Source organism: Melanerpes formicivorus, unplaced genomic scaffold (genome assembly GCF_026170545.1).
Source record: "Melanerpes formicivorus ecotype bairdi unplaced genomic scaffold, bMelFor1.0.p_v2 SCAF_4, whole genome shotgun sequence".
Classification (NCBI taxonomy): Eukaryota; Metazoa; Chordata; class Aves; order Piciformes; family Picidae; genus Melanerpes; species Melanerpes formicivorus.
The window spans coordinates 4,009,629-4,032,083 of NW_027142356.1; the positions used below are offsets into that span (position 1 = coordinate 4,009,629).

At 44.2% G+C, this 22,455-nt stretch overlaps 1 protein-coding gene across 1 annotated transcript in view; it reads right to left on the reverse strand.

Moving 5' to 3' along the window:
• UNC5C (unc-5 netrin receptor C) overlaps positions 1–22,455 on the reverse strand; it is a 372,372-nt gene that overhangs the window by 43,716 nt on the left and 306,201 nt on the right. Inside the window, exons 7-8 of the mRNA XM_068136717.1 lie at positions 2,837–2,927; positions 187–378 (exon numbers count right to left, since the gene is read on the reverse strand). Coding sequence (XP_067992818.1) covers positions 187–378; positions 2,837–2,927 — 283 coding nt within the window. The remainder of the gene's footprint in view (positions 1–186; positions 379–2,836; positions 2,928–22,455) is intronic.

Genomic DNA, 22,455 nt, shown 5'->3' on the forward strand with positions numbered 1-22,455 from the left:
GAGCCAGAGACCGGAAAAAGGCTCCCTTTAAAAAGGTTTGGTGGACAGGAAGGGAGAGGGGAATAGAGTTTGACCTTGGGGATCCCTTCCCCTGGGAGGGGGAACCAAGTCTCTCTGCCCAGCTGGGTCAAGTTCTTTCGTGTAACCTGACACACATGGCCTCCAGGCAGTGAAATATCCACTAACCTTGCCTTGCAGCCTTGATGTTAACAGGCTGAAACCCCCCGTTGAGCGCCGAGGAGTCGATAATATCTGACTCAAAGTCGCGGTGGTTCTTGCGGTAGACAAAGAGGGCCACGACCACGGAAATAGCCAGGCACACGATCACGGCGATGACGATCCCCACGTAGAGAGCAACGTCATCCGAGTCAGGGGCAGCTGGGAGGAGAGAGGAGCCAGGAGCTTTGAAGAAATATCCTCCTCATAGGAGCTTTCAAGCAAACACAGTCTTATTATTCTCATTTCCTGCAGATATTTACTACTTGCTTTATAGGTTAATCTAAAATCCATTTCCAAAGCAATATAACAGGTCTGTGCCCTTTTGATGGAAGATGAGCTTTGATTTCTCTCTAAGTTGTGTTCTCTCTCTAAGTTGTGTTCTCTTTCCCTATCTCCTCATTCATCTGTCTAGTACCCAGAATACAGAATTAACCAGGCTGGAAAAGACCTTTGAGATCATCGAGTCCAACCTATCACCCAACACCATCTAATCAACTAAACCATGGCACCAAGTGCCTCATCCAGGCTCTTTATAAACACTTCCAGTGATGGTGACTCCACCACCTCCCTGGGCAGCACATTCCAATGGCCAATCTCTCTTGCTGGGAAGAATTTCTTCCTAACATCCAGGCTCCAAACTACTAAGCATAACACTTTATAAACTTAATCTCATGAAGCCAACTCATCGTGTGAAATAAAACACAACGTCTTGGTGACATAGTGTCTCACTAGCAGTATTTAGTGGTTTATCTGGTAACAAAAAAAAGAAAACATGCAGTGGGCTTTTAAACTTCAGAACCCTTCTCTTTTTTTTTTACTTTAGAGAAAGTAGAAAAATCCCCCAAACCCATTTCCTATGGAATATCTGGAATATCAGAGGATCACACAGCATCACAGGATGTTAGGGGTTGGAAGGGATCTCTGGAGATTATCGAGTTCAAACCCCCCTGCCAGAGCAGGACCATAAAATCCAGCACAGGTCACAAAGAAACACATCCAGATAGGTCTGGAAAGTCTCCAGAGAAGGAGACTTCATAACCTCTCTGGGCAACCTGTTCCAGTGCTCTGAAACCCTTATAGTAAAGAAGTTCTTCCTCATGTTGAAGTGGAACATCCTGTGCTGTAGTTTAGATCCATTTCCTTTGTCCTATCCCAGGGCACAAGTGAGCAGAGACTGTTCCTTCCTTCCTGACATCCAGCCCTGATACCTTAAATGCCCTCTCAGTCTTCTCCTCTCCAGACTAAACAGCCCCAGGTCTCTCAGCCTTTCCTCATAAGGCAGTGCTCCAGTCCCTTCATCATCCTCATGGGAGGTGTCTTTTGAGTTTTTTCTTTGAAGAAAGCACCATAATCTGGCAAAGCAGAGACTCCAACACTGAATTCTCATCATTGGCATTTACACCTATGCATCTGGGTAAAAGTTAAAGCAAGCCCATGAAGTAATGTGTTAATTCACCAAAAGGGACCCAGATTCATTACAGCTGTCTTGTGAGAAAATGGCTCTGATATTTCTACTAGCTGCTTATGCCATATCTCCAGCACTAATTCCAGGCTAATCTCCAGCACCTTTATACTCTAGACTCCTTTATTTTCCCCCAAAAGGTCTGAATATATGATTACAATTCAGTGGATTTCTATACAATGAAAAATCCTAGTTCTAGATATAGCACAATGAAAAAAAAGAGAGTGCAAAATCCCATCAGGCCTTTTTAGTACCCCATTCTGCTTAGTCTGACACATGTAAAATCATTTGTATTTGATTTTTGTTTTGCTTGTTGCCTTTTAGCCCTTTAAAGGGCTAAAAGATGCTCTGCAGCTGCAGAGGTGAGAGCTGACAGATGTTTAAATGGGCTGATCAATCTCCATAAGCTCCTGGATATGAGATCTTCAATGTACCAGCCCCAAAACGTCACGTTCCCCACCCCCAGTAGTTCAGGACTCCAACCTCTGAGTTCCAGCTCAAAGCAAAGTTATCCCAACACCACATTTTTTCAGTTCACTATGGGAATTTTAGAATCACAGAATTGTTAGGGTTGGAAGGGACCTCAAGGATCAGCCAGTCCCAACCCCCCTGCCATGGGCAGGGACACCTCACACTACAGCAGGTTGCTCACAGCCACATCCAGCCTGGCTGCAAAAACCTCCAGGGATGAGGCTGCCACCACCTCCCTGGGCAACCTGTGCCAGTCTCTCACCACCCTCATGGGGAACAACTTCTTCCTAACATCCAATCTCAATCTACCCATTTCTAGTTTTGCTCCATTCCCCCCAGTCCTATCACTCCCTGACACCCTAGAGTCCCTCCCCAGCTTTCTTGTAGCCCCCTTCAGGGACTGGAAGGCCACAATAAGGTCTCATCCTTAATGGGAAGAGGGTTCATTCTCTCCAGTTTCTGTCTCTCAGGCAACACCTTCTTCCATCCCATTTTTCCTATGCATAAGGACTGTTATCATTCACTGACAGCCAAACACTGTGACTGCTGTCAAGCAAGGAGCATGCCACTTACTCTGCCCAACAGCTCCCTCTTTGCCCAGCCACACAGAGCTAGTGTAAAGCTTGACCCAAGAAACAGCATCAAATTAGCATCCAGGAACACGAAATCAAACATTCAACTTACAAGAAAATCCATATTCATTCTGGGTTCTCTGTTCAGTTGAAATGGGATAAATGAAACCTTCAAAAGAAAGAAATTCAACAACAACAACAAAAAAAATGGGAACAAAATCAAATTAATGAGGAGAACATAAAAAAAGAAAAGGCATGGAAAATAGTTTAATTAAAGAAAAAATGAAAGAAGGCAACGAAATTGATGGCCCTTTAAAATTCTGATGCAGCACAGCAATGTGGTGGGGTTTTTTTTTCGCATCCCCTCTCTCCTCCAGAGCTTTGCTAAAGAATTAATAAGCAGGCAGTCTGAATTGCTAAGCCAAAATCGGTCTCGAGTCACTAACTTTGGAGTGCTTAAAGTCTTTTCTTTTATTGAGCATAAACTCTAATGGATCTAATTTATTTCAGACATCAAGGGTCATTAGCATACGGAAAGCCTTTTTGCACTACCCCTGCCATATGCTTTAATTCCCAGGACATGTTCGGTGAGGCTCTAAACAGGGTGGGGTCTTTTTTTCATTTAATTATACTAGCTTGCTGTTGGTCTAATAGAGCTAAAGGAGCCCTGTGGTCACTGGGTGAAGGTTAAACATCCATTTGCTCAGCAGAGGCCATGCACAAAGCCCTCTCCCTCTGTATTTCCTTGGAATTATTTTATCCTGCCTTTAACACACGCTCGATAGGAATTCCTCAGGGAGCCAAAGAATTTGTCAGCAAATGGGAAACCGAGTGGCTCCTCTTTTGGAGTTGTCACAAGATCAGCAAGGGCCCTGGGGTCCCAACAGCATTTATTTGAACTCCTTGCAAGCACTGCGTGTCAACAGAGTCAGAACACAGTTTGCAGATGCATTTCAGAACAAGTACAGAAGAGAGATTGTTTCCTTTGTCTTTTCCTCCTGCAGCTCCTGCAGGGTGGCAATGTTGGAGCTGCTTAGTTTGCACATGAGTCCTATGGACACACCAAGCATGTCCCAGCTGCTTTCCACTCATACAGGAAACAAGTGAAACAGAATCATAGAACCATAGAACTGTCGGGGTTGGAAGGAACCTCAGGGATCAGCCAGTTCCTACACCCCTGCCATGCCCAGGGACACCTCACACTACAGCAGGTTGCTCACAGCCACATCCAGCCTGGCTGCAAAAACCTCCAGGCATGAGGCTGCCACCACCTCCCTGGGCAACTTGTTCCAAGATCTTCACCACCCTCCTGGGGAAGAACTTCTTCCTAACAGCCAATCTGAATCTATCCATTTCTAGTACTGATCCATTCCCCCCAGTCCTATCACTCCCTGACACTCTAAAAAGTCCCTCCCCAGCTTTCTTGTAGTCCCCTTCAGATACTGGAATGCCACAATTAGTCTCCTCAGAGCCTTCTCTTCTCCAGATTGAACAGCCCCAACTATCTCAGTCTGTCCTCATAGGAGAAGAGCTCCAGCCCTCTGATCCTCCTTATGACCATTCTCTGGACACCTTCCAGCCCCTCAAGATCCTTCCTGTAATAGGGGCTGCAGAACAGGATACAGTGCTCCAGGTGGGGTTTCACCAGAGTGAAGTAGAGGGGGAGAATCACCTCCCTGGCCCTGCAGAACAGGATACAGTGCTCCAGGTGGGGTCTCAGCAGAGTGGAGCAGAGGGGGAGAATCACCTCCCTGGCCCTGCTGACCACACTTCTCTGAATATCCCCAACTCCCTCAGTCTGTCTTCATAGCAGAGCAGCTCCAGCCCTCTGCTCATCCTCCTGGCCCTTCTCTGGACACCTTCCAGCACCTCCAGATCCTTCCCATAATAGGGGCTCCAGAACTGGACACAGTGCTCTAGGTGTGGTCTCACCAGAGTGGAGTAGAGGGGTAGAATCACCTCCCTCGCCCTGCTGGCTATACTCCAAATCCCATCCTGCTGGAAAGGTAAATGACAAATAGAAATTATGCTGGGGAGCTGCTGTCAGGGATGGGATTAGGCTCACTGTAAGACAGCAGGTAGCTCTCCTTCATCACCTTCCCTTCAGTGCTTTTGAAGGGAGTTTCACTCCCTCTCCTTGGATCACACTGTGAGGAGCTTGCACAGCCAGGGACTCCCTGCAGGTGAACCCAAAGTGGAAAATGCATTCCTGGTGTATGCCTAATGCACAGGACAAAATTACAGGCAGACCACAATAATAATTGCCAGCTCCCAGAGTTTGGGTGCTTGGCATCTGCTCTGCTTTACATAGCTCTTTGAGCCTGGCTGCACTGCTTGCTAATGAAGATATAGTCTGTCCCAACTGCAGCTATACACACAGCTCCATGCAAAGTAATCAGACATCAACTACCACATAAATTCTGCCTTCACTGAAAGACCAGAGCTACTGAGGCTGGGTGGTGAGGTTGGGCCACTGGTTAGGCCCTACCATGTGTACTGTGTCCAGTTCTGGGCTCCTCATTTTAAGAAGGACATTGAGACACTTGAACGTGCCCAGAGAAGGGCAACGAGGCTGGGGAGAGGTCTGGAGCATAGCCCTGTGAGGAGAGGCTGAGGGAGCTGAGGGAGTTTAGCCTGGAGAAGAGGAGGCTCAGGGGTGACCTTATTGCTCTCTACAACTCCCTGAAAGGAGGTTGTAGCCAGGTGGGGGTTGGTCTCTTCTCCCAGGCAACCAGCACCAGAACAAGAGGACGCAGACTCAAGCTGTGCCAGGGGAAGTTTAGGAAGTGAGGAGAAAGTTCTTCCCAGAAAGAGTAATTGTCCATTGGAATGTGCTGCCCAGGGAGGTGGTGGAGTCACCGTCCCTGGAGGTGTTCAAAAAAGGCTTGGATGTGGCACTAGGAGCCATGGTTTAGCTGTCAGGAGGTGTTAGGTATTAGGTAATAGGTTGGACTCGATGATCTCTGAGGTCTTTTCCAACCTGTTTGATTCTGTGATTCTGTTTTAGTAGCAGGGGAGCTACAGAGGTGGCTTTTGTGAGAAGCTTCCCCTGCGTCTCAATAGAGCCAAGGTCAGCTGGCTCCAAGATTGACCTGCTTCTGGCCAAGGCCGAGGCAGTTGATGATGTTGGTAGCACCTTAGAGTGGAAAAAGTTGTTGTGCAAAAGCAATTACAGCCAGAGTGAGCAGTAAGAATACATGAGAGAAACACCTGCAGACATCAAAGTCATTTAAGGAGGGGGCAGGCTGTCTGGGCACTGGACCTGTACCACTGCAACCCATGGAGAGGTCCACAGTGGAGCAGATATTCACTTACAGCCCGTGGAGAAGCTGAGTCTGTGATCCCATGAGAAGCCTGTGCTAACTAGGTGTCATGGATTGAATTGAACCTGCTGCTCTTATCCATACTGTGCTACAGTCATGCCAGCTTCAAAAATAAAAGTTCTGGCTGGAGCAAAGTACTGTGGGGCTTGAAGTTCAGATTGCAACATGGGAGGATTCCAGTTCTGGTTGCTGCATCTGGGTGCTGGGTTCTTGGGTGCTGGATTTTTTTTCTGCAGGGGTGGTGGTGACACAAGAGGGTGTGGGATAGCCTCTCTGGTTTTGGTTTTCTGGTTTATGCTGTCTTTTTTCCTCACACATGCACCCTTCCCACCCCTCCACCCTCCCATATTTTACTCTACCACTTCTGCAAACAGGCTAAGCCAAGGTAATCATGCATTGTATTATTGGATTAATCAGATTATTAGCTAAGGTGATTGTGTATTGTGATTAGGATATCTTATATTAAACTTTCAACTCATTACCTCAACTCTGAGTTGTGTCCCCCCTCACTTTTACCTCAACCCTGGGTTGTGTTCCCCCTCACTTTCATGCTGGGGGAGCAGGCAGCTTAGCCCTTGTGCTAAACAATTACACCAGGCTTCTGGCAGAACCTGTGGACTAGTGGAGAAGAGAAGCCCGCACTGGAGCAGGGTTGCTGGCAGAATTTGTGACCTCGGGGGGAGGGCCCACACTGGAGCAGTCTGTTTCTGAAGGTCTGCACCCCATGGATGGGACCCATGCTGGGGAAATCTGTGAAGAAACGGAGCCTGTGGGAAGGACTCACACTGGAGAAGTAGATGGAGAACGGTCTCTGTGGGAGGGACCCCATGCTGGAGCAGGGGAAGAATGTGAGAAGCCTTCCTGAGGAGGAAGGAGTGACAGAAACAAGGTGGGATGAACTAACTGCAAACCCCATTCCCCATCCCCCTGTGCTGCTGTGGGGGAGGGAGGTAGAGAATTCTTGAGTAAAGAGTTAAGTGTGGGAAGATGGGAGGCTTCGTGGGGGTGGGGGAAGGTGTTTTAAGATTTGGGTTTGTTTCTCATCACCCTCCTCCAATTTGATTGATAATACATTAAATTAATTTTCCTCAAGTTGAGTCTGTTTTGCCCATGGCAGTAATTGATGAATGATCTCTCCCTGTCCTTATTTTGACCTGTGAGCTCTTTGTTCTCTTTTCTCTCCCCTGTCCAGCTGAGGAGAGGGAGTGACAGAGCAGCTTTGGTGGGCTCCTGCCATTCAGCCAAGTTAACCCAACACACCAGAGCAAGACAAGCTGCTTTTTCTGTGCTGTTTCCTTTCTTTCTGAGGCAACATGGGACAGACTATATTGCCTGTAATATCTATTTGAAGCTTTATTTCACAGCAGTGATTCCAAGCTTCAAACTGCTTCTAGAAATATTGTGCTCTCACATTCATTTCTTTGGTTCTTTGAGGTTCACCTGTGTGCACTCTCAACACAAATACTCAATCTTTCCTAATAACTGCTTGCTATGTCTACTAGTGTACTCCAGGTATTGGCCATAAAAAGTCAGGTGAGCAACTCCTGAAGGCTTGAATGAGTGCTGGGCATGGATTTACAGTCCCCTAGTTACTCCCCAGATGAAGGCTGAGGCCCATATTTAGTGAACATCAGTTTCACCTATAGCCTTGTGCTCAGTATTGCCTTTGGCAAAATGTCTCTAGAGACAAAAAACAGCCAGCAGAAAGTACAAGACACAAGGACAAGGTGGAATTTAAGCTGTCTGTATCTCTGAATGCCTTTTTGCCTTGTACTCAAATCCCCTGGGAAAGCTGAGGACATTTTTCTGCACTTCATGTGCCCTAGCTTGTCCTCAGGGGAGCTGTCACACAATCCTCAGCTCTGCATCATGCAGGGTGCTTGAGCTCACCCACACAGAGCCAGAAAGGCCATTCTTCTCTCATAACATTGCATTTCAGCTGGCAAGTTTACATTCAAGGGCAGGCATCATTCCTGCCACGTCATTCACAGATTCACAGAATGGTCCAGGTTGGAAGGGACCTCAAAGATCATCCAATTCCACCCCTCCTGCCATGGGCAGGGACAGCTCCCACGAGCCCAGGTTGCTCAAGGTCCCATCCAACCCTCCCCGCCAGGGAGGGGGCATCCACAACCTCCCTGGGCAATCATCATTATGGTTGGAAAAGACCTCCTAGATCATCAAGTCTAACCTTCTCCAAGGTCTCAACGGATGGAGAGAGACACTATTCTTCTTTTGAGCCTAGTTTATCTTTTCTGTGACACTGCTTTTACGACTGAACAACTTAGCTAGGGCAGTAATTTTACTGCATATTATAGAATGCTTTGGGTTTGAAGGGGACACTTAAAAGCCATCCAGTCCAACTCCCCTGCAACTGCAGCAGATTGATCAGAGCCACAAACAACCTGACCTGGAATGGTTCCAGGAAAGGGGCATCCACCACCCCTCTGGGCAACCTGGGCCAGGGTCTCATCATCCAGAGTGAAAAATGTCTGTCTTCTTTCCAGTCTATATCTCCCTCCCTCAGTTCAAACCATCACCCCATGTCCTGTCACAGCAGGCCCTGCTAAGAAGAGATGTGTAGATTCAGGTTGGATGTTATGAAGAAGTTCTTCCCCATGAGAGTGGTGAGAGACTGGCACAGGTTGCCCAGGGAGGTGGTGGAAGCCTCATCCCTGGAAGTTTTTTAAGCCAGGCTGGATGTGGCTCTGGGGAACCTGATCTAGTGTGAGGTATCCCTGTCTGTATCAGGAGTTTGGAAGTGGATGATCCTTGAGGTCCCTTTCAACCCTAACAATTCTATGATTCTATGAAGTAGAAGGGCTATGAGCTGCTGAGTAAGGTGACGTGGTTGAGTCATGGGCATTCCAATTTTTTGCTGAGGGCCAAGAGTCACAGCTGATTGGCTTGCTGTAGATGGATAGGTGGCCGCTCATACTGGATGTGAAGTCCTTGTTGAGGTGACAACACTAGATAAGCTCTGCTGTGGTGGTCATACAACCCTGTATGCTCACAGTATTTGTAGAGCCTTCTTTGGATGAAGCCAGCAGAGACCTTACCTTGGGTTGACTCTCAGCCAAGCTGGCAAACCCCAGCTGTCAACTGGTCAAACAACAGCTCCATTTGCACTTACAAATTATGCACATTTGTCAGAGATCACTCAAGCATGGCAACTACAGATGCCTTCTGCCATTTGGACAGGACTTCTTAGAATAAAACTACTTTTAAGCACTCTGGTCATGAAAGTGCTCTTCCAACAGGGCGTGGGGATTGCAGTGGCAGGGATAAGAAGGTGGCTTGCAGCCACAGACTATTGGTGGTGGCTGGGCACAAGGTAGGATTATTGCTGTGCAGCCCAGCAGCCCAGCACAAGGACACAGATACTGCTTTAGAAAGTTGGCTTTCCCACTGGTCCTTCTGACTGCACTTTCAAACAATGAGAAAGGTCATTATCATCAGATAATGATGGAAGCCTGCTGGGATTAGTAACAGAAATAATGAAGAATGGCTTCCCTTCTCTCTTCAAAGTAACTGTGGTGAAAGGAGACCTTTTGCTTGTGGCTTTTTGGTGTTGGTGTGGTCATCTCAGGCTGTGCCTGGAAAATTTTCCTGAACAGCAAGTGGTGGAATGTAAATAAGTCACCACTGGATGTGAAAAGGAAAATAAGGAGGTGGTGGAACCTCATCTCTGGAGGTTTTTAAGGGCATGCTGGATGTGGCTGTGAGCAACCTGCTGTAGTGTGAGGGGTCCCTGCCCATGGCAGGAGGGTTGGAACTGGATGATCCTTGAGGTCCCTTCCAACCCTAACAATTCTATGATTCTAAATAATCCCATTGGATAGACTACTCACAAAGCTGGTTTGGACTAACTTTCTTTCTCTCTTTCAGCTTCCTCGCTCTGGGAGACACTAACTTGGGCTTCTGCTTGGCGTTGCTGACCTTGGCTGTGTTCTTTGTTGTGGCTGAGTATCCTAACAAACAGAGGATATTAACAAACAACTCTCTGCTCTTTCTCATGTCCCTTGTGTACAGGGCGAGGGGTAGGGAGTAGGTAAGGGGAAGCTATTGGCCCCTGGTTTGGTCCAGGAGGAGATCTTGTGCTGTTTATCAATTGTAAATACCTGTAAATGTTGTAACTCCTGTGTATTTTGTACACATTCATTGCATTCCATTGTAGATTGTACTTTTGGCTTATATATGCAGCTTTCATTTGCTTCCAACTGAGCTGGTCTGGCAATTAATGTTGGGGGGAATTTTCAACCCACCACAGTTTAGGTGTTTTGGTTGGTTGGTTGGTTAACTTTGGTTTGGTTTTTACTCTCCTTGTGTCAACAGCGCTGCTCAGCAAGTACCTGAGGGACTTCTACCAGGATCATCAAAATTGTTAACAAGGGTGAATTTAGAAAGGTGCTAGTGCCTTTGATTCTGGGAAGGCTGCTGACTCAAACTCAGACCAGCTGGTCTCACAGCCAGCTACTTTGCTTTGAGAAAAGCAATTTAAGCTTCTTCCTCCAGCTTGTGGGGAAGTGTACCTTCTCAAAGGGACTTTTTGGTGCTTTGTTGTGTAACTTACTGCTGGATGAGTAAAATAGTAATAATCTTTAAACTTGCATAATGGAGCAATAATCTTCAAGCCTGCATAGTCCCTTCTGTCTGAGGCTCTTAGAGACTTATCAAAATCAGATATTTATTTCCCTCATTTCACAAGTACCTCACTCTATATCCTGCCTGGAATCAGTGGGAGGCTTGGGTTAATGCACAGAAATTGCACCACTTGAATTGCACAGTAAATGCACTCATTAAAAGGCCTTTAATTAAGTTGATGTTTCTCCATGCATTTCACTTTATATTCCACTTTAGACTTATAAATACTTCTTTTTTCCCTTTCCCCTTTCCCTTCCCCTTTCCCCTTTCCCTTTCCCTTCCCCTTTCCCCTTTCCCTTTCCCCTTTCCCTCTCCCTTCCCCTTTCCCCTTTCCCTTCCCCTTCCCTTTTCCCTTTTCCCTTTCCCCTTTCCCTTTCCCCTTTCCCTTTCCCCTTTCCCTTTCCCCTTTCCCCTTTCCCCTTTCCCCTTTCCCCTTTCCCCTTTCCCCTTTCCCCTTTCCCTCTCCCTTTCCCTTTCCCTTTCCCTTTCCCCTTTCCTTTTCTTTTTCTTTTCTTCTTATTTTTCTTTTTTGTTTCTTTTTTTCTTCTTCTTTTTCTCTTTTCTGATTCCTTTTTTATTTTCATTTTCCTTTTCCTTTTTTAATTTTCCTTTTCCATTTCCCTTTCCTTTTCCATTTCCCTTTACTTTTCCTTTTTTCTTTTCCTTTTTCCTTTTTCCTTTCCTTTTCCTTTTCCTTTTCCTTTTCCTTTTCCTTTTCCTTTTCCTTTTCCTTTTCCTTTTCCTTTTCCTTTTCCTTTTCCTGTTCCTATTCCTGTTCCTTTGGAAGTGCTTCTATAGAGAGTTAAATGTGGGCTTTTATTTTAACTAGCATAATTACACTGGCACAAATCCTTTGTGCAAGCACAGATGTATCATTATAAAGTGCATTGCCTGTTGTCTTTAAACCAAGGGAAGAACAATTCAAGCAGCTTCAGAATGATGGAACACTGGCAAAAGTGGAGAAAGGTGACTGTGTCAGATTGTCCTGGAAGGATAAACCAACACAACAGAGGTATTATGCAAAAGACTTCAGAAGGCTTTTTATCAATTTAGTTTAACTCAATTTCAGCATCAGCTACACTTGCACTGATTTGGGCAATTATGACCATTTAACTAAATTGATTTGGAAGCTCATTTAATTACTTGGTGCAGTTTGTAAAGGCAGATGATCCCCAAACGCTGGAAGTCTAGCCCCACAGGTCTTGCCCTGACCTTCTGGAAACTCATTTGTGCCAAAGGCAACAGGAGACACAATGAAAGGCCTTCAGTGTATTTTCACGTGTGGGAACACCTGCATTTAGGAGGTGACAAAGAGGCAGGCTGACCCTTTTTATAGTTGGAATTAATCTGCTGCTGTTTTCCCTGGCAGGAGTGGATAAACCTTCTGCCAAGCTGGGGAGAAATGAAGCATTTGGGAATGGAGCACGTCAAACCTATGGAAGATAACTGTGAAGAGATTCCATGAGGCTGAAATTGAAACCAAACATCACCAAACAGTCACAAACAGTGCTCAAACTGAGAACTCAGTATCATGACCTTGGGCAACCTGAATTCCTGTGTGTCATTTCCCCTAGAAAGCCCTGGAAATACACTGCCCATTAACTGGCATATTTTAAAGACAATTTTTGTCCTTGTGGTATAAAAGACTATGCCACTGCTTCATGCAGAGGCAGCTTTGCAACTGGCTCCCCTTTTTGCCCTTAACAGATTTTGCTAGCTTTCTAGTCATGCTGAATTTATATTAATGATATCAATTTTAGAGTGAATTGATGAGATTATGAAAATATTTTGCCCTCTTGCTTTCAAAACCCAAAATATTCACACAACCCCCTGGTGAGCTACAGATTTGGGGATGTGTGGTTGGAAAGCTGAGACTCTGAGAGGGACCTGGGGGTTCTGTTTGACAGCCGACTAAATCTGAGCCAGCAGTGCCCAGGTGGCCAAGAAAGCCAATGGCATCCTGGCTTGGATCAGAAACAGGGTGGGCAGCAGGGACAGGGGGTGATCATTCCCCTGTGCTCAGCACTGCTGAGGAGCCATACCTTGAATGTTATGTTCAGCTCCAGGCGCATCACTCCAGGAAGGACATTGAAGGGTTGGAGAGTGTCCAGACAAGGACAAGGAGGCTGGAGAAGGGCCTGGAGCACCTGGGCTATGAGAAGGAGCTGAGGGAGTTCAGGCTGGAGAAAAGGAGGCTGAGGGGAGATCTTTTTGCTCTCTACAGCTCCCTGAGGGGAGGTTGGAGCAAGGAGGGGGCAACCTCTGCTCCTTGGTGGCAGTGGATAGGACAAGAGGAAATGGTTTCCAGCTGCACCAGAGGAGGTTCAGGCTGAATGCTAGGAAATATTTCTTCCCAGAGAGGGTTCTCAGCCATTGGAATGTTCTGCCCAGGGCAGTGCTGGAGTCACCATCCCTGGAGGTGTTGAAGCAGTGTGTGGAGCTGGTGCTTAGGGACATGGTTTAGTGTTGAGCCTTGAGTGCTGGGTGGAAGGTTGGACTGGATGAGCTTGGAGGTCTCTTCCAACCAGATGTTTTCTGTGATTCTGTGATATGGTGGAGTATCTGAAGGTGATCTTTCTGGGCAGGCACTTATTTAGTTGTGTTTATGCACTCTAGGTCATACCTACAAGAATACTCACAATTATCCTGCAATGAAACTGCTTTACACCATTAGCTGCTGAGGTCACAGTTAATGATATGTATTTTGAGGGGGCATCAAGGTCAGTGAGAGTTGGAGGCATGTACTTTCATTTAATAAAGTGAAGACTGTGCAAAGCATGCCATAAGTGCTTCTTTCCTAAATGCATCATATGTTAATCTGTCACCACATGCTTCTAATCTATAAACGCTCTTTACTTTTACCCGTTACATAGCAGTTTCAAAAGGAGCTAAGGTCAGGTAATTGGGAGGCCCTTTGGAAAGCCTAGCCCCATGACATGTCTCAGTAACATCCTGTTGCAATGAACTCAACAGGTTGAGCATAATGTGTTGTAACAGCACTTTTCCCCCTTTTGGCTCCAAAGTCAATGATCTTAAATTGCCCCTAAGCAAAGATGAAGGCACACTTTCAGCAGCTGCCTGCCTTTCTTTGCTTTGATGGCTTTATCCAGGGTAGCAGCACTGAAGTAGGAACGAGCTCTTGCTGGCAACAAGGCTCTGAACCACACAGCTATGATGCAGAGCTGAACAGAGACTAATTCTCACATGTAGCTGCTTAAGATTTGGAGGAAGCAGTTCTTAGATCATTTAAAGTAGCTATGCAGTGCCAGACATCATGACATGAGAGTTTACTGAGCAACCATGCACCCAGTGGCTTCTGTTCTTAGTTCCCACGATGTGGTCTTCTTTCAGTTGTTCTCCACTTTTCGCCCCTTGGCACCAGTGGCTCAGAATTTTATTTACAGCCTCTGGGGTTTGTTGAAATTCAGTATTTTATATATATACACATTCATTTTTTTTAAATATAGTTGTAAAAAAATACTAATTTCTATTTCTATTCCTATTCTTTAGTTCTATTTCTATTTCTATTTCTATTTCTATTTCTATTTCTAATTTCTATTTCTATATTTCTGTTTCATTTCTATTTCTAATTCAAATTTATTTCTATTTCTACATTTCTATTTTATATTTCTAATTCTAATTCTAATTTCTTTCTATTTCTATCTATTTAATTTCTAATTCTAATTCTAATTCTAATTCTAATTCTAATTCTAATTCTAATTCTAATTCTAATTCTAATTCTTATTCTGATTTCTTTTTATTTCTATATTTCTATTTCTATTTCTAATTCTAATTTCTTTCTATTTCTATCTATTTCACTTCTATTTCTATTTCTAATTCTAATTCTAATTCTGATTTTTTTCTATTTCTATATTTCTTTTTCATTTCTATTTCTAATTCCTTTCTATTTCTTTCTTTCTATTTCTATCTTTCTAATTCTAATTCTAATTCTAATTCTAATTCTAATTCTAATTCTAATTCTGATTTCTTTCTATTTCTATATTTCTATTTAATTTCTATTTATATTATTTCTATTTCCATTTCAATTATTTCTATTTTTATTTACTTCTACATTTCTATTTCATTTCTAATTTTAATTCTAATTTCTTTCTATTTCTACATTTTTATTTAATTTCTAGCTCTTCTGTTTCTATTATTTCTATTTCCATTTCTATATTTCTATTTCTAATTTCTATTTCTATATTTCTATTTAATTTCTACTTCTAATTCAAATTTCTTTCTATTTCTACATTTCTATTTTATATTTCTAACTCTAATTCTGATTTCTTTCTATTTCTATATTTCTATTTAATTTCTATTTCTAATTCCTTTCTATTTCTATCTTTCTATTTCATTTCTAGTTCCACTATTTCTATTACTTCTATTTCTATTATTTCTATTTCTATTTCTTCTATTTCTATTTCTATTTTATTTCTATTTCTATTATTTATTTTTATTTCTACATTTCTATTTCATTTCTATTTCTACTTCTAATTTCTTTCTATTTCTATCTTTCTATTTCATTTCTAGTTCTAATTCAAATTTCTTTCTATTTCTATATTTCTATTTCATTTCTAGTTCTTCTATTTCTATTATTTCTATTTCTATTTCAATTATTTCTATTTCTATTTACTTCTACATTTCTATTTAATTTCTATTTTTAATTCTAATTTCTTTCTATTTCTACATTTCTATTTCATTTCTAGTTCTTCTATTTCTATTATTTCTGTTTATTTCTATTTCTATTTCTTATTTCTATTTCTATATTTCTGTTTAATTTATATTAATAATTCAAATTTATTTCTATTTCTACATTTCTATTTTATATTTCTAATTCTAATTCTAATTCTGATTTCTTTCCATTTCTATATTTCTATTTCATTTCTAGTTCCTCTATTTCTATTACTTCTATTTCTATCTCTATTATTTCTATTTCTATTTCTTCTATTTCTATTTCTCTTTCTATTTATGCTTCTGTTTTATTTCTATTTCTATTTCTATTATTTATTTCTATTTCTACATTTCTATTTAATTTCTATTTCTACTTCTAATTCAAATTTCTTTCTATTTCTATATTTCTATTTAAGTTCTACTTCTTCTATTTCTATTATTTCTATTTCTATTTCTATTTCTATTTCTATTTCTATTTCTATTTCTATTTCTATTTCTATTTCTATTTCTATTTCTATTTCTATTTTTCTATTTCTATTTCTATCCTTTCTTTTTCTATTTATTTCTATTATATATTATATATACACTATCTATACTACACATTCTATATAGTGTATGCATAGTATAATTGATCTCAGCCTTGGAAATCACCCTGAGAAGGCTGAATGAAACCAAGTGAAGAATCCTAATGTTATTTTACAAAAAATGATTTAACTATAATTTTGTTGATTTTTGAGCTCAATGGATCTCAACAGGTTTTAAAAAAAATATTCCAGGTGAGGTCTCAGCAGGGTAGAGTGGAGGGGGAGGAGAACCTCCCTGGATCTGCTGGACACACTCCTCTGAATGCCCCCCAGGATCTCATTGGCCTTCTTGGCCACCAGGGCACATTGCTGTCCCATGCAGAACTTCCTGCCCACCAGCACTCCCAGATCCTTCTCCCCAGGGCTGCTCTCCAGCAGATCACCTCCCAGCCTGTACTGCTGCAGTTTATTATAGAATAGAATAGAATAGAATAGAATAGAATAGAATAGAATAGAATAGAATAGAATAGAATAGAATAGAATAGAATAGACCAGGTGGGAAGAGACCTTCAAGATCATTGCATCCAACCTATTATCCAACACCACCTAATCAACTAAACCATGCAACCAAGCACCCCATCAAGTCTCCTCCTGAACACCTCCAGCAATGGTGACTCCACCACCTCCCTGGGCAGCACATTCCAATGGGCAATCACTCTCTCTGTGTAGAATTTCTTCCTAACATCCAGTCTAAACCTCCCCTGGTGCAGCTTGAGACTGTGTCCTCTTGTTCTGGTGCTGCTTGCCTGGGAGAAGAGACCAACCTCCACCTGTTTACAATCTCCCTTCAGGCAGTTGTAGAGAGCAAGAAGGTCTCCCCTGAGCCTCCTCTTCTCCAGGCTAAGCAACCCCAGTTCCCTCAGCCTCTCCTCACAGAGCTTGTGTTCCAAACCCCTAACCAACTTTGTTGACCTTCTCTGGACACATTCCAGCAAGTCTGCACTTATCCTTGCTAAACCTCATTAGGTTCCTCTGTGCCCAGCTCTCTGTCTGTAATGATGCTGAAGGTCAGATATGATATCAGGCATCCCAGAGATAATGCACAATGACTTATTTTCCTTCCAAAGGACTAATTATTGACATGTTCAGGCTGGGCTTAATAAGGAGCTTGAGGTTTTGTGACTGATTATTTACTTCAGTGTTATCTCAGATCTTTCCCTCTGGGCTAGGTGAAATGAGGAGTCTCTCTTGCTCCGTCCTTGAACAGGAGGAGTTTATGATATTCTATAATTAAGACTGCAACTAAGTTTTCATTTTCAGTGGGCTTCCTGACATTTTGTTAGCTTTATTAGAAAGGTCTTGCATGAGTTTAAAGTTGCATGCCAGCTATAGGGAGTGAAGGGAGATTGAAGAGTTGGGTAACTTGTTGCTAAAATTTGATGTGGATTAGAATAGGCAATTTTGACATTATGCAAACTCCCACAGTTAAGTACTGCGACCTTTCAGCTCAATCTTATGTCAGTCTTCAGTATCTTAGAAGCACAGAACCTCAAAATTGGGCTTGTCATGCCTCTTTGACAGCAAGAGTAAACACAGTCTATAGCATTGCTATTTGCTAGGTTGTGTGTTTGCAAATTCCACCTTTGCAGCAACTGAATGTTAAAGGGGATTCCTGGGGTTTGCTTTGGTTTGCAGCTGCAGTAGAACAAGAGCTGAAATAAGGACATGGGGCAGCACTGAGGAGGGGACAGACACATGGCAAACTGCTAAATGAGGGAAGGCTGGGAAAGCATCTAAAAGCAGGGACTGAAATTTAGGGGGAAAAGGCTCATGGAAAGCATGAGCTGTCCACATGGATGGTCTGGAATGTGCCCAGAGAAGGGCCACGAGGATAAGCAGAGGGCTGGAGCTTCTCTGCTATGGGGATAGACTGAGAGAGTTGGGGCTGTTCAGTCTGGAGAAGAGAAGGCTCTGAGGAGACCTAATTGTGGCCTTCCAGGATCTGAAGGGGGCTACAAGAAAGCTGGGGAAGGACATTTTATGGTGCCAAGGAGTGATAGGACTAGGGGGAATGGAAAAAAAAACCCTAGAAATGGCTAGATTCCGATCTGATGTGAGGAAGAAGTTGTTCCCCATGAGGGTGGTGAGACAGTGGCAGAGGTTGCCCAGGGAGGTGGAGGAAACCTCATCCCTGGAGGTTTTTAAGGGCAGGCTGGATTTGGCTGTGAGCAAGAGGAGGCAAGGGCAGAGGAGGGCAAGGAAGCTGGGGAAGGAGCTGAAGAATAAATCTTATGAAGAGGAGCTGAAGGAGCTGGGGCTATTTAGTTTGGAAAGAGGAGGCTGAGGCGAGACCTCACTGCTGTCTACAACTACCTGAAGGAACCTTATGGAGAATTTGGTGCTGTTCTATTCTCACAGGTAATTAGTGATAGAACAAGAGGGAATGGCCTCTTGGGTAGGTAGGGTAGGTTTAGACAGGACATTAGGAAGAATTTTTTCATGTAAAGAATGGTCAGGGATTGGAATGTGCTGCCCAGGAAGGAGGTGGAGTCCCCAAGCCTGGATGTGTTTAAAGGTAATTTGGAAGTGGTGCTTGGGGATCTGGTTTAGGAGTGAACCTTGTAGAGTATGGTTCTGGGTTGGACTTGGTGATCCTGAGGGTATTTTCCAACCTGGATATTTCTGTAATTGTGTGGTTTCAATGTCCTGGTGGCTCTGCACTCCTGTTTTGTCTCAACACTTAACTGCTTTGAGCAGTAGGCAAGAGCTCTCAGTTGCAGAGGTCCTACCAAAGCAGGAACGCTCCCCAGCAGGGGATTTCTCATGTCACTACAAGGGAAATAAAGAGGAGTCGATAGCTCTGAGATGTGCAGGTTAACTCCCTTGGCTGCGACAGGGTTACCTAGTAGCTGGGATGCCAATAGGTGAAGACATTTCTTTGCTCACATCAAATAATATTACAGAAAACTTCCTCTAGGAACAGATGAGATGTGTTCTTGAAACGACTGGAACCCCCCCTGCAAGGGGTCAGTAAACAGGCCAGGTGGCTATTTCATTATGCTGACAGAAGGAACATATTAGAAGTTCTCACTTGCCTCATGTGCTCTTAATAAAAACTTTTATTCTATTCCTCTACATACACAGGCTTCTGTTGCAGTCTCCCTTGAGAGAGCTTTGCTTACCTCCTGGAGGCTGGAAAACTCCCCTGCTCTTTGTGCACTAATCTGCTCTGCAGGAGCAGGGGCCCTCATCAAACTGCTCTGCCCTGGAATTCTTCCCTGAATGCCTGCTTTCAAAATAAGCCAAAAGGGGAAACGAATGCTTGTTCCATCAGAAGTTCTGGCATGTTACATTAAAGGAGCAGGGCATGTGCAGAATATATGTGCTTTGGGAAGAAAGTATTGTTAGTTTCAGGTTAACCTTCCTTTCTGCTCAAGATCTTTGTATAAACAGGCACCATGCTAGAAAAGGGCAGCAGTTAACTATTTTGTGCACAAGGATGACAAACTGGGACCAGTGCTGTTCAATATACTCATTGATGACCTGGATGAGGGCACAGAGAGCACTGTCAGCAAGTTTGCTGGTGACACAAAACTGGGAGGAGTGGCTGACACACCCAAAGGTTGTGCTGCCATTCAACAAGACTTGGACAGGCTGAGAGCTGGGCAGGGAGAAATTTGATGAAGTTCAACAAGGGCAAGTGCAGAGTCATGCACTGGGGAAGGAACAACTCCATGCACCAGGGTAGGTTGGGGACTGACCTGCTGGAGGGCAGTGAAGGGGAAAAGGACCTGGGGGTAATGGTGGATAGGAGGATGACCATGAGCCAGCAATGTGCTCTTGTGGCCAAGAAAGCCAGTGCTGTTCAGAGGTGGATTAGAAGGGCTGTGGTCACTAGGTTGAGGGAGGTTCTCCTCCCCCTCTGCTCTGCCCTTGTGAGGCTGCATCTGGAATATTGTGTCCAGTTTTGAGCCCCTCAGTTCAAGAGGGACAGGATGCTACTAGAGAGAGTCCAACACAGAGCCATGAGGATGATCAAGGGAATGGAACATCTTCCATACAAGGAGAGACTGAGGGCTCTGAGGGCTCTGTAGCTTAGAGAAGAGGAGACTGAGAGGTGACCACATCAATGTTTGTAAGTATGCAAAAGGGTGAGTGCTGAGCAGATGGAGCCAGGCTTTGCTGGGTGATGCCCAATGCCAGCACAAGGGGCAGTGGTGGAAGCTGAGGCAGAGGAAGTTTCACATAAATATGAGGAAATTTTTTTTCCCTGTGAGGGTGACAGAGCCCTGGAGCGGGCTGCCCAGGGAGATACTCAAAACTTGCCTGGATATGGTCCTGTGTGATCTGCTCTAGGTGATCCTGCTTTGGGAGGGGTGTTTGAAATCCTTGTCTGAAAGGTCGAATGAAGGTCACAAGGTTCCCTTTAACAATGATAGTGCCCAGGATGCAGTTTCACAGACTCACAGAATTTCAGGGACTGGAAGGGACCTTGAAAGCTCATCCAGTCAAAGTGCTATGCAGGAACAGAATTGCCATCATGACTTCACATCAACTCTCTCTCCACTACATGGCAGATTATTTTTTTTTAGAAAGGTGAATCTGCTTTAGCAGAGAGGGTGGAGCAGATGATCTCCCTTCCAACCCCTACCCTTCCTGTGATGCCATGAATGGAATTACTAATCCGATGAGAACATCTTCTCCCTGGTGTAGATGGCATTCTCTCAAGTGGAGGATCAGCTTCTTGAATTTCTAAGTACTTAAGCGACACTGAGAGTTAATCTGCAGTGCTGCCTGGGATGATGAATGAAGATGTTTTGAATCTTTTCTTCCATTCTTAAGGGAGAATGTCTCAGTTCTTTCCAGGTAATTTATTTCAAGCTAACTTATTCCAGAACCTGAAGGGGGTCTGCAAGAAGGATAGGGAGAATCTGTTTGCAAAAGCCTGCAGGAATAGGACAAGGGGCAATGGCTTCAAACTAGAGCAGAGCAGATTTAGATTGGATGTTAGGAACAAGTTCTTTACCATGAGGGTGGTGGAACACTGGAAGAGGTTGCCCAGGGAGGTGGTTGAGGCTCCTTCCCTGGAGATATTTAATGTAAAACTCGGCAAGGCCCTGGGCAACCTGATCTAGCTGGGGATGTTCCTGCTGACTGCAGGGAGGTTGGACTGGATGAGCTTTGGAGGTCCCTTCTGGCCCAGACTATTCTATGATACTATTTAAGTCCATACAAACAAAAGAAAAGTCCACAGTGGATCTGATGACACTTGGCAATGATTCACAAGTGGAAATTTCCTTTTGGCCCTATTCAATGCTGGATTTGTATTCCACACTGTGAGATTGTACAAAGTGAGCAGTTTTCATCACACAGAGCAACAGGACTATTTATGTACCTATATAATCCATAGTCCTCAAGTGAAAACACGTGCTGAGGTATTACCTTGCTGCTGTAAGACATCTAGCCCTGTGTTTCAAAAGAAATTGAAAGCACAACTTAGTCAGCTTTCAATGAAAGGCCACAGTGGCCTAGTAAAGCTGAGAGCAAGCTGAAAGAGGCAGACTGGTTGTCTCCTTCTGACTGTGCTTCTGCCAAGCCTGCACTTCCCAAGCAGGATGCACAAGTATGATCAGAGGGCTGGAGCTCCTCTCCTATGGAGACAGACTGAGAGAGCTGGGGCTGTTCAGTCTGGAGAAGAGAAGGCTCCAGGGAGACCTAATAGCAACCTTGCAGTACCTGAAGGGGGCTACAAGAAAGCTGGAGAGAGACTGTTTGCAAAGGCCTGCAGGGACAGGATAAGGGACAATGGCTTCAAACTAGAGCAGAGCAGATTGAGACTGGATGTTACGAACAAGCTCTTTACTATGAGGGTGGTGCAAGGAGACCTTATTGTGGCCTTCCAGGATCTGAAAGGGACCTACCAGAAAGCTGGGGAGGGACTTTTGAGGGTGTCAGGGAGTGATAGGACTGGGGGGAAAGGAAAAAAAAATAGAAATGGCTAGATTCAGATTGGATGTGAGGAAGAAGTTGTTCCCCATGAGGGTGGTGAGAGACTGGCACAGGTTGCCCAGGGAGGTGGTGGCAGCCTCATGCCTGGAGGTTTTTGCAGCCAGGCTGGCTGTGGCTGTGAGCAACCTGCTGTAGTGTGAGGTGTCCCTGGCCATGGCAGGGGGGTTGGAACTGGCTGAGCCTTGAGGTCCCTTCCAATCCTGATAATGCAATGATTCTATGATTTCAGAAAAGACAAACAGCTTTATCAGCACGGACAGGCACCAATCTCCTGCCAGGGACAGACATTCTGTACTTATTTATTCAGGACAGGGAGAATATAGATCTGAACACTGTCAAACAGAAAGGCCACTGGTGACATGCTCTGAGCATGTCATCTACACACCATGACTTGTGTAATAAGCTTTCAGCACAACAATGGTACACAGCTAATTCTCATCATAGGTTGTGCACCTTCTTTTTGGTTACCAGAAGCATTTCACACGCAGTGCAAAGCAGAATGTGACCCACTGGGGACTTTCAGCATCTCTTTAGTACCACACACACAAACTTGCAGTCAC